The following is an 18,057-nucleotide window of genomic DNA, read 5'->3' on the forward strand; positions in this document are numbered from 1 at the left end:
ACATGGAAATTACTTCCTAACATGTAATAAATTACTTTTAAATTAATAAAATGTTTGAATATATTTAATATGAATCTCGTTTTATCACATATTTTAAGTGGAGTACAATTATGCAAACAGGTCTTAAAAATAATATATGATTTAAAATATATAAGTTATTAAAGCGGTTTAAAAAAGACACACACTATTGTATTTTTTAAGTTGAAAGGGGATATATACTGGACGGAATGGTCTCTGGATAAGACAAACCAGATACTGGTAGCTGTTAGTCACGTCCTTTAAAATTTTAGATTTGTAAAGTGATATATTCTATCTTGTTAATTTTTTTTTTAAAAAAGGTTTTTTTTGACAACATACAAAAATGAGGAGATATGCCCTCTCAAGAGAGGAATAGGCCATCAATTAGAAGTTTTTTACCATCGCAAATTTTAACTTTGGAACGGAGAAGGGAACAACTCAGTATAAACTAAGTACCACAACTAGGTTAGAACTTGAAAAAAAATTCTTTACACGATAGTGATACGAGTACATGTACATCCTACAAAAATTTGGTTACAACTTAGAACTCCTCGTCAAAATTCCAACAGTACCATACATACAAAGCTGACAGAAAACTGTTGCTGTACATAATATCTACAACGGAACAGCATCAGCTACATAGTTTGACGAAGTACTCTGTAACTTTGACGAGATGTACTTTCTTAGGCTATTAATGAGTTGCCGAATATCATCTACCCAAGACCATGTCGGACTGTTAAGTGCTCGTATTGAGTTCAAGCAAACGAGAAGAGTTCCTCCCTCGTGAAGCAGCACCTAAAATTTGCACGAAAGTAAGAATTTGCAGAAACAATTTACGAAAGAACAAAAAGCAATATGAAAATATACTATGGAACTTCAGTGGACAAGCACAAGTAACTTGAAGGCTCGAAGTAATCAATATTATTTTTCATATCTCCATCGAAATTTAATCAGTACTTTCTCGTTTCCAATGCAACCATCCTCAGAGTCGTCACACATTGTAAGAATATTGGCCACCAATAAGCAGTTAATAATTATTTATCTGTTTTACTAAGCTCCGTTGTGATATAGGCAATGAGTGGATTTGGGAGAACTAAAACCAAGTAGTGCTATATTCAAACTAAACGCATCCCACACGCCTAATGAAATTAAATGCTCTACTGGATAGATTACCAGCCAATTCTAGAAAGTCTGGTTCATATGTTGAGTCCAACCTTAAGATATTTATATCAGTTAAGCTTATAATTGTGCATAAACTCACATTACATTACTGGACAGCTGCTTTCCAATATTCCAAACAAATCTACAAATTATCTCCAGGCGTAGCATTTCAGGTAATGATGCTCGTCTAACAACATCAAAAGTAGCCTTTTACCTTTTTTTTTTTAGATTACCTTTTACTATTCTTGTTAACCCGACAATTTGAGTTCATAACATGTCATAAATAATTTCACTAGACTAAAGCAAAAGTCAAATTTGTAATTATTAGAAACATAAATGCAGTGACAACCGATGATAGCAAGAGTTAACTTACCGTCAACCAAAGAGGAAGAAATCCCAAAACAGAAGGAAGTGCCGCAAAAACAATACAAGACAATGCAAGAGCTACACTTTGCTTGACCTGTGAGGATGAATCACAAAGTATAAGAACCAGTAATATATATTGTATCTATAGTTAGAAATGTTTTAGAATGAAGCCTCCCAAGAAACAATACCAAAGAAGTTGTTTGACGAGCTTTAGCTATACAAAATGGCACCCCACATATATTATCCTGCAACAAAAGAACATCTGCAACAGCCACCGCTGTTGCACTGGCACGCTGGGCTAGAACTATACCAACCGTTGCAGCTGCAAGAGCTGGTGCATCATTTATGCCATCACCAACCATTATTAGACCTCCACCTGTAATCATGTATACATGAATCATAACCAGGAAGTGAAAAAAAAAATAATTCCCTCCAAATAATGAAATGAATACCACAAGAGGTAATATATGGCTGTAAGTCAAAAATTCTGATGGATACACAGTTCAGCTGATCCAAAGTACGACCACAGAAAGCTTCGAATATTTAATTCTTTAATTATACATGTAGAATGTTTAGTTATGGACTTCTATAGACATTTCTGTGGTTGCAGCTGACAGGTTATATCTACATGCAAATAATAACAGATAACTATTGGAATCAATTGATCAAGTCATGCAGCAAGAAGGGATGGGGATTAAGCAGAATGTAGCCAGTACAATTAGACTGTGTTCGTAAGTTCACATTCCCAACCTCCGCTTCCTTGTTTCCCGCGCACATGCTTTCTGAACTACTAAGCGGTATGTTTTTTTTTGCAAAAATCTATAGAAAAGTTGCTGTAAAAATCATATTAATCCATTTATGAGTTTTTTAGTAATATTTAATTAATCATGTGCTAATAAGCAACCCCGGTTTCCATGCAGTGGTGAACGGAGAATCAAAATTTGGAGTGGGCTAGTGAAAATTAGCACAAAACTATCGATTTATGTATATGTTTCTTATATGTGTTTGCCACCATGTTATCATGATTAAAACGTGCTTTATTGGTTGATTCATACTATCATTAGTATAGGGAATACTGCTAGTAAAAAAGAAAATAATATGCAGTGCAGCTTGCGTGTGCCTGATTTGCCAGCCTCAAATTTAGAGGCCACAGTGTCCACGGCTCCATGAACACGGCGAAGTATAGCGGATTGGTGGACTCTTGCCTGCCGCACATGAGCTGCAAGTTTGCCAAGATCATGACAGCTGGAGGCGCTAACTAGCAGGAGCACATGCAGCGGGGTGCGTGGCAGTAGGGGCCTAGGGTGTACCCGAGCCCACTCTGCACACCCCCCCCCCCCCCCCCCCCCCCCGGAGCGGGTTGTGTCCACCCCTGTTTCCGTGCACGGGCCTCCCGAACACAGCCTTAAGTGGTCAGCATCTAAAGTACATGTGTTCATAATTAAGTAACAACTGAAAAACTAGCAAAAATACCGTCATATAACCATTTAACTGAAAATTTGCAGTCATAAGATATCGACCTACCTCCCTCCCTTGAAACTGCTTTTACTTTATTCAACTTGTCCTCTGGCTTTAAACAGCAGTGAACTTCGTCGATACAAACAGCTTTAGCAACTCTTAGAGCACTTGATTCATGATCTCCCGTAAGCATCATGATGCGAAGTTTAGCCTTGTCTCTTAAGGTAGATATAACTTCACATACACCAGAACGGGGTTCATCCTCAAAGTGAAAAAGGGTGACCTGAAATGAATTTTTCATCAGCAGATGGACAATGCATGGCAGAGTACTTATGAAATAACCTAAATGGTGATAAAAAAAAATGCAAACGGTTCATCTGCAAGGAAACTGAGCATGAAAGTGTGAACGGAAGTGACATTAGATAATAACAGTCTGTATTTCCATGTTACATGACCAAGATATTTGAACTTGTATGCAGCAATAAAGACTAGCAGCACCTCCTGGTTGTCTATTAAAATTTAATTTTACTCCTGTTGCATTTCATGATTGATCTCCTAGCCACTTTGATACCAACTGAAATATATCACTTTCTATAAAAAAAAATGCATATTACAATTTACAGTCAGCAAACATATGAACATTTGGTTTTTAATCTCAGATTCACTCGAAAGAAAAAAAAAAAGGCAAACCATCAGAACTTGATAGGCTGAAGGCATATCCACCTTAGCTCCTAAACTACCATGTTGAATTACTTTAGCATTTATGCAATTATATAATACACCTATATTTACAGCAGACATCTGGACAGATTACTGTGGAACAACATAAAAATAATTTTAGAAAGGGAGAAGTATGCTGACAAATGAGAAGATTGTAATGTAATTAACTCACCTTTTTATCCACTGTTAGAGCAGCCTGGACAAATTCAGGCCCAAATGCAGAAGCTTTTACAGCCTCTTTTATCTGCTCAGATTCACCACTGGATCTGTATAGCGAAGAAATGTATTCCACAGAACCAATTGATGCCTTAGAAAGTTCATCTTCATTGTTTCCAGCCTGTAACACATATATGAGGTATCAAGCTAACATACTAAAGATCAATCTTCTCAATAATTTGTATTTAAAAAACAAATTCTAGTGCTGTTTGTTTTCAAATCTATGAAACTACATTGCATTACATGACCCTTTTTTATGTCCAATTTTCAAGATAACTAAGCTGATTGGAATATACTATATAATCTACCTTTACACCGCTCAAAGTAGCAACAACTCCTCTACCAGGTAAGCACTCAAAGCTTTCTACAGCAACCAGTGGGAGGTCCTTCCCAACAGAATGATCTAAAACTGCCCTGTGAATAATGCAATCAGGATGTGAGTTAGTATGTCAGATTATCCATCATTCTACAAAATTCATAACATACATTAGAAAAATGAAAAACAGAATCATACAGTGGCCTAAGAATCTCAACATAATTCTTAAAATAGTGGCAAAAAAAAATTTGGTCTCAACCTAGCAAACCTGATTTCAAATAAGTTGTGGCATCAGACTTCAGGCATAGGCCTAGCGTTGAAAAAGAAGTTGACAATTTAATCAAGCTGATCTGAAGTAAGCATATCTCAGGTTGATAGATACAATGAATTAGGTACTGGTTAAATAGCACTAAGGACGTTATCAAAAAAATAGCACTAAGGACCACTATGACTTTGGTCAAACTTCAAAGACCATTTGTATGAGCACAAAGTGTTGGCAAATACTTCATGCGAATGTTATGGCATCAAAAGAGGTCAACTAGTGATGAACCATGGTATTATTACAATTAGCATGCAAAATTAAATATATACTACTACATGACTTCATCATCTAGCGTAAATAAAAAAAATCAAATAAGCAAAAAGACAGACAATGAGAATTTTGTCCATGCTCTCACCTTCCAATAGGATGAGTTGTTCCCTTCTCCATAGCTGCAGCAACAGCTAGAGCTTCACTTTCACAGTTAGGAGTACAACAAGCCTGATCACTAAAATCATTTGTCACATCTGAATGCCCATGAATGGGTTCGATAGCTTTGCACATGAGCTTCCCTGTTGTTAATGTTCCTGTCTTGTCAAAAGCAATAGACTGACAAGCAGAAAGAGCATCCAGCACATGTCCGCCTTTCAACAAAATTCCCTACAGATCACCCCCAAAGAAAGGTTTGTGAACAATTTTACTATGCAGAAGACTCTTGGAGAAGGTCATCAGACATGCCATATTGAACTAAAAAATATTTTGGCGAAAACTGCTAACATAACATGGTTTCATAGCATGCACTTAAAGCAACAATGGCTATCTTCCTGCTATTGGTTACAATGCAGCAATAATCATTTCAAGAAATGATTCCAATTAATATCCCCTGATCTCTTCTAAGATTTGTGCACATAACTCTAGTATAGATAATGCAAAGGAAAAGAAGCAGCCTAGTAGACTAATAAAATTCCGAATAAAAATACCAGATTCTTCATGTAATTTAGTAATTGAGTAAGCTTTCTCTTGCATGGAAAGAAGAAAAATGGCCAGTAGAACTCAAACGATGGAAACTTTCAAACAATACCTTGCTTGCAAGAGAACTGATCGCAGTTGCATATGCTAATGGAGCTACAGCCAATGCACATGGAGATGCAGCAACCATAAGTCCTAGCCCACGGTAAATTGAGCCCCTACAAACTAAAGAAAATGTCAGTGCACAGAAAGCTTGATCATATAGTCAAATCAATCAGTTCAGTGCAAATTGCATGATCATCAAACTTCTTTCTCCTACAATTAAACATATTGGTTCAGTACCCAGATCATTAAGAATAGCTCCCACCTAAAGCATATTCTACAATTATCAAAGGACCTAGTCAGATTTGATCAATTATATCTGTGACAAGACATCTACAACACATAGTGTGACATTAGAAAAATACCTGAGTTGCCAAAAAAGGGCCACTTAAAGAGTAATGGTCCCAGAAGTGCGACAACTAAAGACAGGACCACAACAACTCTGCTATAGTGCTCTCCAAACTCATCTAGCCATCTTTGCAATTTGGGCTTGTTTAGCTGGCCTTCTTCCGTCAACTGGACGATTCTGTTGAGTGTTGAATCCTCCCACGACTTGGTGACCTACAGAAAACATAGTTGAACAGAAGCATGAATACAATCATCTTGCAATGTGATGACAAGGTAAAATTATGGGGGAAAAGACAATCATAATCTATTGCACTGCCTTGCCACTGTACTTGAGAGAGAATCAGAGAATAGCAAATTCGTTACAAGTAACTACTAAACATTAAATGTAATGTTTTTTTTAATAATGCTAAAGCTAGCTTGCATCTGCTTCTCTTTTCATAAAATATTACAGAATCATGAATCATATGCCCATCTGCCATTGTTTGCTAGAGTATGTAAAGTCAACTAAAGAGTGCATCGACCATAACTCCATAAGAGGATTATATTTTTCTGAGTACTCAACACAAAGAAATCAATAATTAAAGCCAGGATAGAAAAAATGAAGTAGACAGGGACTAGAGGAAGGGGTGGTAATGGACCCAACATTTTAGCCTACAAAATGTAACGGCTTGGTCTAAAACAGGTTGGGCTGAGATTTAATAGATTTTTTAGATAAAAATATTTAAGGGCTAAGGTGGGTTGTGAAAGGGCCCGTGGGCCCTAGCCCATTACCACCCCTAACTAGAGGACAAAATGAAGAAATAGCACTAAGTTGAAGAGATTTGTTCTATCTTCACTGAAGGTATGCAACCTTCACAATCATCATTCCTTCCAAGTTCCTGGCACCACCAGGTATAGCATCCCCAACTGTCCTTTCCAGAGGTTTTGTTTCACCAGTAAGGTGTTCAATAGTAACTGTCGATGAACCTTGGTAAACTTCTCCATCAACAGGCACAGCCTAAAGAATACAAAAACTGCACCATGATGAGATAAAATTTTGGAAAATCTAGAATAAAAGACTAGTATCAAATGAAACAAAATGCAAGAAGTACTGTTACACTTAGATAGGGGGAAAAGAAAAAAGAAAACCTGAACGATAAGAGAACATAAGTTACCAAAGGAAAACTGAATTATAGAACACAAAAGCTGGATAAAACAACACACCTCGCCCGCTCTAACCAAAATATGAGAACCCACTTCCAGGTCATGCACAGGAACCTTGGTGTAACATAAATTTGCAAACTGTGCTGACTGGTCTCCACATGTTTCTAATAATAGTGCAAATTCTGGATGATTTTCTTTCAGTTCCCTCACATCTATCATTGACTTGCTTGTAAAGTGTTCTTCAGCTGTAAGCAATAAGAACAGAAAACTTCCGATGAGTACACAAAGTTACAAACAGATGCTAACATGAAGAACTTTCAAAGTTTGTCACCCTTATCTCTACAATACTATGTGTTGTGCAACATTTTGTTGATGTAATATAAGGTTAAAACGGGCTGGCTCAGCCTTCCGTTGATTGCTCAGAGAAAGATGAAATAAGATGTTTCAAAGTCTGTCAAACACATTTACCAATATGAGCTAAGTTAAACATTGCAAGAAGCAGACCGCCCTCCAATGAGTTTCCCATGAATATAGACGCAAATGCTGCCAGGGCCATGAGGACATGGATATTTATTTTTCCGTCTGCAATATTTACAAGAGCATCAAGTGCTGCAGAAACCTACAAAGTAGATAGCAAAAGTGTCACACAGGTATTCCATCTAAAATCATGAATTGTTGAGTAGTTCTCAGTCAAGGAGGAACACAAACATAGAAGAGTTTCTTGCCCTCCCTAAATCACAACTGGCACAAATTTCTCAGTATTTAATTTTGAATGTTCAAAGTATCTATTATGTTGTTCTAGTGCTAATCTTGGCACATGTGCTTGATGAGATACCACGCTCAAAGCCTTGAACCAGTACAAAAGTAACACAGGTGTCATAGCAGAAGCTTTTGGTGAAAATCAACACTGATTGATTTTATTACCTTGAACTTGAACAAGCACCTCAGGGCTCAGGAGTACCAAGTGAATAGGAACTTGCAATAATAAACATCTTAAGAGTAAAATTTCAAATAATAAAACTCAGTTTCATGAAATGTATTCCATAAGCTTCTGTGATCGATAAAAATCCTGAGAATATGCTTGATACTTACTGCAAACCCACTCCTATGGTTCCAACTTTCAGACAATAAATCAGCATTACGAATACGTAACAATTTGACACAAGCACGTGAACTACTTTTGCAACTTCAAGTTATAAATTGCTCCTGGTTATTCCTAATCCGAACTTAAGGTCAACAAAAGAGCAGAGCCCATGAAATTACCCCGACAAGTGGGAAGGCTACGGCGATTAGCGCATCCTGCAGACGCCTGACGGAGTTGAGCACTGGGATGTGCGGGCAGGCGGCGGCAATCAGGAGGAGGCCGAGGGAGATGCAGCAGAGTTGCAGGTGCTCCCGCAGCGCGTCGGCGACGTCCGCCCAACCGATCGCCTTCGCCACCCGCATGACCGCCGCGCCCCCGCCACTCCCGTGCACCTCCGGCCCATGATGATGACTGTGCCCGTGTCCATGGTGGTGGTGGTGGTGGCCGTGGTGGTGATCGCCGTGGGCGCGGGGGGCGAAGGGCAAGGAGCGACGCGCGAGGAGGAGAGGGGACCTAGCGGCTAGGTTGAGGGGTTTGGAAGGGAGGTGGGGAGCGCAGCGGCGGCGGAGGTGGGGGAAGGGAGGGGGCCGCGAGAGGCGGAGGAGGTGCGCGGAGGGCGGCGACGCCGCGGCGGAGGAGGCGGAGGCGGAGGCGGCGGTGAGGAGCTGCATCGCCGAACGGGTCGGCGGCGAGGCGTGGAACGGTGGAAGGTGGGGGGGGGGGGGGGGGGGGGGGACCGCGCACGTGGCGTCGGCTGCGGCGGGCGGGAGGCGGCTGCGGCGGCGAGGCAGGCGGGGAGGCCGTGGACTGGTGGCTGTGGTGAGAGCTTAGCAGCAGGGATGGTCCACGGCTGGGCTTGGAGTTTTGTGCCGGCGCAGGGGGGGGGGGGGGGGGGGGGGGCGTGTGGCGGATGACGGTTGACGGGACGCCCCGGCGATCCCTTCACCAAACCGTGGCGTCACGGTGTTGATGCATGGTTTCCCCGTGGTTTAGGCTCCTTCGAAACAAAGAAAAAATATAGAAGTTCCAAAAGATTTATACCCTATGAAAACTAAGCCCGTAATATCTTTTGAAACAAAGATTGATTTCTAACATTTTTTAAAAAAATCCTATAGAATAAACTATTGTAGAGAATTTTGGAGAAAAATTAACATGAGGTTTTACCTTATGTTTTCTTCTTCGCGTGTATTGAATTGAACATTTTTCATGTGTGACTATCAAACAATAGTTTTGAAACTTTCCTGTGATTTTAAATCCAGTAGGAATCCAATAAACATGGTATTCTATTCCTACGTTTTTCCTATTCCCGTGTGTTTAACAATCATGAGTTTTAAATGGACCAAGTTGGCTCAAACAAAATAATATTTTTCCCTAAGAATGCCAGATCTAGCAATACTAAGGTTGTTCGCTTCTGCTGGCTGTCACAGCGAATGTGGTTGTGGCCATTGAAAATGGCTGCCGAAGGGCAACAGCTTGGAGTTATCACAACCATAACATCTACGACATCAATCACTACCGATCAGCCTCGCTATTCATAATGTAGCTTTTTTTACCTCTATTTCTTTCCCTTGTGGTTTTGGCAATCCACAAGGTTTTTAATATGCACATTTCATCATTATTTTCTAGCTATTCATAAAAAGTCTGTGAAAAGTGTATATCCATCATTTTGAAAAACAATAATTACTGGTATCATTTTTTCCACAAGAAGTTTTAATATAATTTTTTTTACTTGTTAGTTCAAACAATATATATATTCCCTTCAAAAGCAATATATTCCCTCTTGTCATCGATATTTTTATTTATGATAATATTCCGTTAATTTTTAAAAATTGGGTCATCATTTTTATACAATTAGAAAGAGTTAATAAAATGATGTTTCAATTGTACCTTTTCAAATCAAATATACATACACTATTTTTACACTCACTCCATCCTAAAATAAGTTACTTTTCACCACCCCTCACATAAAAAAAACACTATAATATCTCCACTTTATCAAATCTCAATGTAACTATTTTTTAACTTTATCTACTTCCAATCCATTTATCTTTTATCTTCATAAACTATAACTCAATGCAATGATTGCTAAAAGTAAACTTATTTTAGGAAATATAGGAGAGGCAAGAAATGATCTTATTCTATAACGGAGAGAATAACGGAGAGAGTATAAACTAAACATTGAGAAATTATTGATGACCAAAGTTTTGAAAGTTAAACCAAATCTTAGACGTCAATTTAGAACTAGACTAGCGGAAGTATCTTTGTCTCTATTTCCCTCCACGTACATTCAAGCCTGCTTTGAAACGTAGAAAGCTCACAGGATTTCACAGGAAATGGGTCATTTCTTCCAAAATTCCCATGAAATTCCTCTGTACTAAAGGAGGCTTCATTTTCCCTTTCCAAAAAAGATTCAAATTAGGTAATCATTAGTTTATCAGTGATTGGAAAATTAAGCTTGGTTCTGTACCTTGAAGGTGTAAGCACCAAGCATACTTCCAATCCTAAAAGGTTTGAACAATAATGCAAATTAAGCAACTACGAGCATTGCTTTAGCTTGCTCGTAGGTATTGTAGTTAATTAACTACAGTCAACAAGACAACAATGGCTTCAAAACTAAAGCAGCAGAGCTTAGATTTACCCCGACGAGAGGCAAGGCGATGGCGATGGCCGTTGCCTGCAAACGCTTGGAGAAGTTGAGCGCCGCCATGTGCGGGCACGCGGCGGCGACCAGGAGGAGGCCGATGGAGATGCAGCTGACCTGCAGGTGCTCGCGCAGCGCGTCCGCGACGTCGGCCCACCCGATCGCCCTCGCCACGCGCATGACCGCCGCGCCCCCGCCTCCTGCTCCGTGCCCGTGCACGCCCACCTTGTGGCGATCGTTGTGGTGGTGGTGGCAGTGGCAGTGGCCGTGGTGGTGATCGCCGTGGGCGCGGGGCGTGAAGGGCAACGAGCGACGCGCGCGGAGGAGCGGAGACGACTTCGTGGCTGGAGGCGGTGATCTGCGGGGACACCGGTGGTGGCGGAGGTGGGGGAACGGACGGTGGGTGGAGAGCGGGAGCGGCGGCGGGGGCGGCGACACTGTGGCGAAGCGGAGCTGCATCGCGCGCGGGCGCTGCGGTGGATCGCGCGTTGCCACGGCGAGGACAGCGTTGCGATCGTACGTGCTGCTGCTGCGCGCGCGCGACGAACTTACGAACGACACCGGCACATGCACGCACAACTCTCGGGCCACTCGGATTGGGCCTTTTTGTACCGGGAGGCGCGCGTGGTGGAGGCGGCGGCTCCCGGCGATGCCGCGATGGCGACGACGACGACGGAAATTCGGGTTTGTCTGGCATAATGGTGTCGTCACAGTGTCGAACCATGACTATAGTTTCCCCGAAGTAGCAGAACAGGACAGAGAAAACAAGACTTGCTATAGTTGCTGCCAGAAAATTGGGATTACGCGATCCAACCAAGTGCTATGTGTTTAAGCTAGAATGCCACTTCACGAACGGCATCCGATAAAATACCACTCTTAACCAAAGATTTTCGGTATAATGTCATTTCTTCCCTTATCTCGAATAAAAATTAGTTAGTTCAATTGGTTAGATTATTTATGGTGAACTAGCTCACCTAGATTCAAATCGTAGAATTCACACGAGAACTTGTATTTACGATTAATTATCCTTTCAACGATGTGTGGTGTTTATAGAAACAGAGTATGTGTGTGTACGTTCATAGGAGAGTATGTGTGTGTACGTTCATAGGAACGAGCGTGCTTATAGAGGTAGTTTGTGAAAGGGTATGTACTTTGTCTCTATCACATCGGGCTCACTGTTTTGCATCCCATTTTACATTTCTTTTCGTTGCATCAACTCCCAAAAATTCGTTGCAAAATGAGTTGTTATAAAGAACTTATGAACAACCACAACTTTCTTCACTCAAGATGTTGCCATCCAAATATCACCATGGACTTGAGATTCCATCTCTCGTGTGAGGCAAGTGAGGTTTTAGTATTTACTTGTATGTGGTGTCCTCAATAATCGACTAGAACGGCTTGTGCGCTAATCGAGACGCTAAATTTAAGATACATGTTATTAATTCGTTTAGTGATATGTGTTCTTTTGCTTTTACACATACTCCCTCCATACTCATAAAGGAAGTCGTCTAGGACATCGACACGGTCTCCAAAACACAACTTTAACTTCTTGTTTCTATAAAAAATATTCATTGAAAAGTGATATATGTATACTTTTATGAAAATATTTTTCAAGACAAATCTATTCATATAATTTTTACATTGTCAAACTCAACAACTTGAAAGTTATTAATGATTTATATTCCCAAGGTTTGACTTAAACTTTCTTTACGAGTATGGAGGGAGTACTGGATTGGAGTTAGTCGATATCGGAGTTAGTCGTTTGGAGTTACTCATATGCTCATATCTATTGCAACAATCTAAGATATTTTAGTTCACCATTATATTCACTTCAAATAGGGAGTATGATATTTAATTTGGTTTTACATATTAGGCGTTGGACACATTCGACCTGTAAAGAAAAACTTTTAAAACAAACCCCTCCCAATGTTCTTATATACTCCCTCTGTTTCAAAATGTTTGACACCGTTGACTTTTTAGCACATGTTTGACCGTTCGTCTTATTAAAAAAATTTGTGAAATATGTAAAACTATATATGTACATGAAAGTATATTTAATAATGAATCAAATGATATGAAAATAATAAATAATTACTTAAATTTTTTAATAAGACGAATGGTCAAACACATGCTAAAAAGTCAACGGTGTCAAATATTTTGAAATGGAGGGAGTAAAAAAAAAAGTTAATTAATAGGCTTAAAAAAGAGTCAAAAGAGTTATGCGTTCTCCGCAAAACGAGTGCCGAAACAGAGCCAAAGGGGAAAGAAAGAGAGAACCGGAAAACCCCAAGTCCCAATGGGGGCATCGCCACCATCTCCTCCTCCGTGCCGCCGCCGCGGCTAAACCCCCCGCTAACCCCCACAATCGAATGCCTCCTCCTCCCCTCCCCGCCGCCGCCGCCGCAAAACCCTAAACCCCGCCGCCCCCACCATGCGCCGCCTCCCGCCCCTGGCCCCGTTCGCCACCTCCTCCGCCGCCGCCGCTCCATCCACCTCCACCCCGGACGTCGTCGCGGAGCTCGGCCGCATCCTCTCCACCCGTCGCTGGAACAAGGGCCGCGCGTACAAGCGCCTCGCCCCCTCCGTCACCGCCGCGCACGTCGCCGACCTCTTCCGCGCGGACTCCACCGCCCCCGAGCCCGCCACCGCCCTCGCCTTCTTCGAGTGGCTCGCCCGCCGCGATGGGTTCCGCCACACCGCCGACTCCCACGCGGCGCTCCTCCACCTCCTGTCGCGCCGACGCGCCCCCGCGCAGTACGAGAGGCTCGTCGTGTCCATGCTCAATTGCTCCGACACCGCGGAGGACATGCGCGTCTCGGCCGACGCCATTCAGGCAATCCGTCGAACGGGTAGCGCGCGCCTTGCGCTGTCCCCGAAGTGCTACAACTTCGCCCTTCGATCGCTGGCGCGGTTCGACATGACGGAGTATATGGGGAGGGTGTACTCGCAGCTTGTTCAGGATGGTCTGTTGCCGGACACAGTGACGTACAATACCATGATTAAGTCATACTGCAAGGAAGGTGATCTCACCACAGCGCACCGGTATTTCAGGCTGTTGCTGGAGGGTGGGTTGGAACCAGAGACGTTCACATGTAATGCATTGGTGTTGGGTTACTGCCGAACAGGTGAATTGAGGAAGGCTTGCTGGCTATTCCTGATGATGCCGCTGATGGGTTGCCAGAGAAATGAGTACTCCTACACCATTTTAATTCAGGGGCTCTGTGAGGCTAAATGTGTAAGGGAGGCACTTGTGCTGTTCTTGATGATGAAGAGAGATGGCTGCTCTTCAAATGTGCGTGCTTTTACATTCTTGATCAGCGGACTTTGCAAGTCAGGTAGGGTTGGCGATGCCAGGTTGTTGTTTGATGCAATGCCCCAGAATGGTGTTGTTCCAAGTGTTATGACATACAATGCAATGATTGTTGGGTACTCTAAGTTAGGTAGGATGAATGATGCATTGAAGATTAAGGAGCTGATGGAAAAAAATGGCTGCCACCCAGATGATTGGACATACAACACTTTGATTTATGGCCTATGTGACCAAAAGACAGAAGAAGCTGAAGAATTGCTGAATAATGCTGTTAAGGAAGGTTTTACACCTACAGTTGTTACATTCACTAACTTGATCAATGGGTATTGCATGGCTGAAAAATTTGATGATGCACTCAGGATGAAGAATAAGATGATGTCAAGCAAGTGTAAACTTGATTTACAAGTTTTTGGAAAGCTGATAAATAGCCTCATTAAGAAGGATAGGCTAAAAGAGGCTAAAGAACTGTTGAACGAAATTTCTGCAAATGGTTTAGTCCCAAATGTCATCACCTACACATCTATAATTGATGGGTATTGCAAGAGTGGGAAGGTTGATATTGCGCTAGAGGTCTTGAAGATGATGGAACGTGATGGTTGCCAGCCAAATGCCTGGACCTACAATTCTCTGATGTATGGGTTAGTTAAGGATAAGAAACTACATAAGGCAATGGCTCTATTAACTAAGATGCAAAAAGACGGGATAATTCCTAATGTTATCACCTACACCATTTTACTTCAAGGTCAGTGCGATGAACATGATTTCGATAATGCTTTGAGGTTATTTGAAATGATGGAGCAGAATGGTTTGAAGCCTGATGAGCATGCATATGCTGTGTTAACTGATGCACTGTGTAAAGCTGGAAGAGCTGAAGAAGCTTATTCATTTATTGTTAGAAAAGGAGTAGCTCTAACAAAGGTATACTATACTACTTTAATTGATGGTTTCAGTAAGGCAGGCAATACTGACTTTGCTGCGACCCTTATAGAGAGGATGATTGATGAGGGTTGCACACCAGATTCATACACGTACAGTGTACTGCTGCATGCTTTATGCAAACAAAAAAGGCTGAATGAAACTCTGCCAATACTGGATCAGATGTCTCTCAGGGGAATAAAGTGTACCATTTTTGCCTACACAATACTAATTGATGAAATGCTCAGGGAAGGAAAGCATGACCATGCTAAAAGGATGTACAATGAAATGACTTCATCAGGACATAAGCCTAGTGCTACCACATATACTGTATTCATTAACTCATACTGCAAGGAAGGTCGACTGGAGGATGCTGAGGATTTAATCTTGAAAATGGAAAGAGAAGGTGTTGCCCCTGATGTGGTGACCTACAACATATTCATTGATGGCTGTGGGCATATGGGGTATATAGATCGTGCATTTTCTACTCTGAAGCGCATGGTGGGTGCATCATGTGAGCCAAATTACTGGACCTATTGTCTTTTGCTCAAGCATCTTCTAAAGGGCAATCTGGCTTATGTTCGTTCTGTAGATACTTCTGGCATGTGGAACTTGATAGAGTTGGATATTACCTGGCAACTTCTTGAAAGGATGGTGAAGCATGGACTAAATCCCACCGTAACGACATACAGTTCTCTCATTGCAGGATTCTGCAAAGCTGGACGTCTTGAAGAAGCATGCCTTCTTCTAGATCATATGTGCGGAAAAGGTCTATCTCCCAATGAAGACATATACACATTGCTTATCAAGTGCTGTTGCGATACCAAGTTCTTTGAAAAGGCTTTGTCGTTTGTTAGCATCATGTCAGAATGTGGCTTTCAACCTCAACTCGAGTCCTACAGGCTTCTTGTGGTAGGCCTTTGTAATGAAGGAGACTTTGAGAAGGTTAAATCTCTGTTCTGTGACTTGCTTGAACTGGGCTATAATCATGATGAGGTTGCATGGAAAATTCTAAATGATGGTTTGCTCAAAGCTGGCTATGTTGATATATGTTTCCAGATGCTGTCCATTATGGAGAAAAGATACTGTTGCATTAGTTCTCAAACATATGCATTGGTGACAAATAAAATGCATGAAGTATCCAGTAGCCTTGTTAGTGAAGTCAGAGAAGAAGCTAGGTGACTAATGCTGTCTTTCAAGCTGATAGATGTTTAATTTCACTGGCAATTCTTTTCCTTGGTGAGCAGTTGAGTTAATCACATGATTGTTGTGAGCCCGACTCAGCATTCTTGATGCAGCTTTCATATGGAACTTGCAAATCCAATGGAACCTGGTAAGTGCCCCAGCAAATCAGCTACAGAATGTTGACTGTACTACACAGATTAAAAATCCCAAAAGGATCTGATTAGCCCTGTTTTATAGCATAATGGCTCTCCTTTTCACCTCAAGAACATACTCCGTGTTAGTTTAAGCTAAGATTTTTCAACTCTCACCAATTTGGTGAATGTAGGTCATGTTTGATTTTTTGGATAGCCTTCCTAGTGGGCTAGGAACTCCTTGCTTGGAGAGGAGAGCTAATTTGGTTCTCATTTAAAAGCAAGGAAATCAGTGTTCTGCCCGAGAGCAAGTCTAAAGACAAGGAAACCAAACTACTTCCATCACCACTAACCTTGGTAGTTAAGGGTGAGTAAAGAAATCAAACATACATCATCAAATAATAATTATTGTGCAAAACCTCCATCAAGCTATTAGCTATTAAATGGATGTCCCCATTTTTTGCCAGGATAATTTAACTGCAATTCTGATGGTACTGAGGTACATGGGCAAATTGCTCATAGCATTTCAGTGTGCAAAACCGACATTAAAAGTCCAACACAGTAAGGGTGTTGTTTGGCCAGTTTAATCCCAACACATGTTGGTCAATCTAACTGGTTCATCAGAAACGAAATGTACGTACTAAATCCTGGTCAAATGAAAGGCACTTCTTCATTGCAGTTGAGAGGTATGTGCTTATGTCTTCTCCAGTCCATAGACCATGTGTTTACTTGCTTAATGCATTTGGTGATTTTAGAAAGCCTGTCAAGTCTATGAATGCGGTTACTTCTATTTTGTTGCCTCAATCTTTCAGTTATCTTTTCCTGCAGATATTTCAACTTTGCATCATGTCACATTGGAACTGTATAAAACTGCTGTGATCATTTTATGCCTACATTGAGCTGTGTTTCTATCTTCAAGAAATCACCACGTAAGCTCCCCTGGTTCGACTCGGATGGCTTCATATTATCGACTGGCTGAACGCCTGCACTCTATTCGGTAGACCAGCTGGTGAGTTTTCATTACTGGCTTCCATTGTCAACCATTTCAGTGTGTAGTTGATTCACAGTAAGCTGCTGGGTAATCAGTATCAGACCCATCAACCAATTTATGGATCATCAGTTTTTTTAATTGAATTTACCTGTCGATCGCTCCCTTTGCATTTAGTTCAATTGCAATATTTGCTGTATAGCTCAGTAGCAGCCACACAGTTCTCTCTCGCTTTAATATTTCTCTGACGGTCTATCTATCTTTGTAGGGTCACATCGTGGAGCCATAAAAGCTGGTGCAACAATACAACGATTGACTTGAAAGAACTAAAATACGTGTTAGATAGGATGATAGGTTATATTTACTGTAAACAATGATGCCTACGTAAATAGATAAATTTCTTAGCATTTTTCCCTCGTATTATAGCCCATTCTTTTATTTCTTCAAACCGTATTGCTTTTTAAGGGGTTAATACTTTTGTGATGAACTTTGTATTAATAATTGATGAATAAATCATTGTTGTGACTTCTTCCCGCACGCTAATCTAATTGATATATATTGTCGATCTGAAGCGTCACGATCTTCTGCTGTGACGATTTGGCACGACGATGCTAACATTGAGGATTTGAGGGTGTTAACATCTGCTGAATGTATCAGTATAACGAGACTTTGAGAGCAATTGCCAAACTCATCCCCAATTCCCCATCTTGTGTTCCACAAACACAAG

The 18,057-nt window shown here is 41.2% G+C and overlaps 2 protein-coding genes across 3 annotated transcripts; one reads left to right on the forward strand and one right to left on the reverse strand.

Moving 5' to 3' along the window:
* Nucleotides 1–462: 462 nt before the first annotated feature.
* Nucleotides 463–11,374, reverse strand: LOC127776553 (probable cadmium/zinc-transporting ATPase HMA1, chloroplastic). 2 transcript variants are annotated; one of them, XM_052302968.1, is made up of 13 exons: nucleotides 10,799–11,374; nucleotides 7,545–7,695; nucleotides 7,137–7,321; nucleotides 6,784–6,930; nucleotides 5,951–6,146; nucleotides 5,596–5,708; nucleotides 4,933–5,174; nucleotides 4,248–4,353; nucleotides 3,896–4,060; nucleotides 3,070–3,286; nucleotides 1,734–1,921; nucleotides 1,553–1,639; nucleotides 463–813 (listed from the first exon to the last, which is right to left on the reverse strand). In XM_052302968.1, exons 1-13 carry the CDS (start codon nucleotides 11,258–11,260, stop codon nucleotides 634–636), a joined length of 2,439 nt encoding a protein of 812 aa, XP_052158928.1. In that variant the 5' UTR covers nucleotides 11,261–11,374; the 3' UTR covers nucleotides 463–633. The 2 variants fall into 2 exon arrangements, with proteins under 2 accessions (XP_052158928.1, XP_052158927.1); XM_052302967.1 differs by lacking the exon at nucleotides 10,799–11,374 and adding an exon at nucleotides 8,340–8,879.
* Nucleotides 11,375–13,009: 1,635 nt separating this feature from the next.
* On the forward strand, nucleotides 13,010–17,916 carry LOC127777253 (pentatricopeptide repeat-containing protein At5g65560-like). The gene is made up of 5 exons (XM_052303824.1): nucleotides 13,010–16,359; nucleotides 16,537–16,709; nucleotides 16,810–17,028; nucleotides 17,171–17,351; nucleotides 17,599–17,916. The coding sequence occupies exon 1, from the start codon at nucleotides 13,233–13,235 to the stop codon at nucleotides 16,206–16,208; it is 2,976 nt and encodes a 991-aa protein (XP_052159784.1). The 5' UTR covers nucleotides 13,010–13,232; the 3' UTR covers nucleotides 16,209–16,359; nucleotides 16,537–16,709; nucleotides 16,810–17,028; nucleotides 17,171–17,351; nucleotides 17,599–17,916.
* The last annotated feature ends 141 nt before the right edge of the window (nucleotides 17,917–18,057 follow it).

Source organism: Oryza glaberrima, chromosome 6 (assembly GCF_000147395.1).
Source record: "Oryza glaberrima chromosome 6, OglaRS2, whole genome shotgun sequence".
Taxonomy (NCBI): Eukaryota; Viridiplantae; Streptophyta; class Magnoliopsida; order Poales; family Poaceae; genus Oryza; species Oryza glaberrima.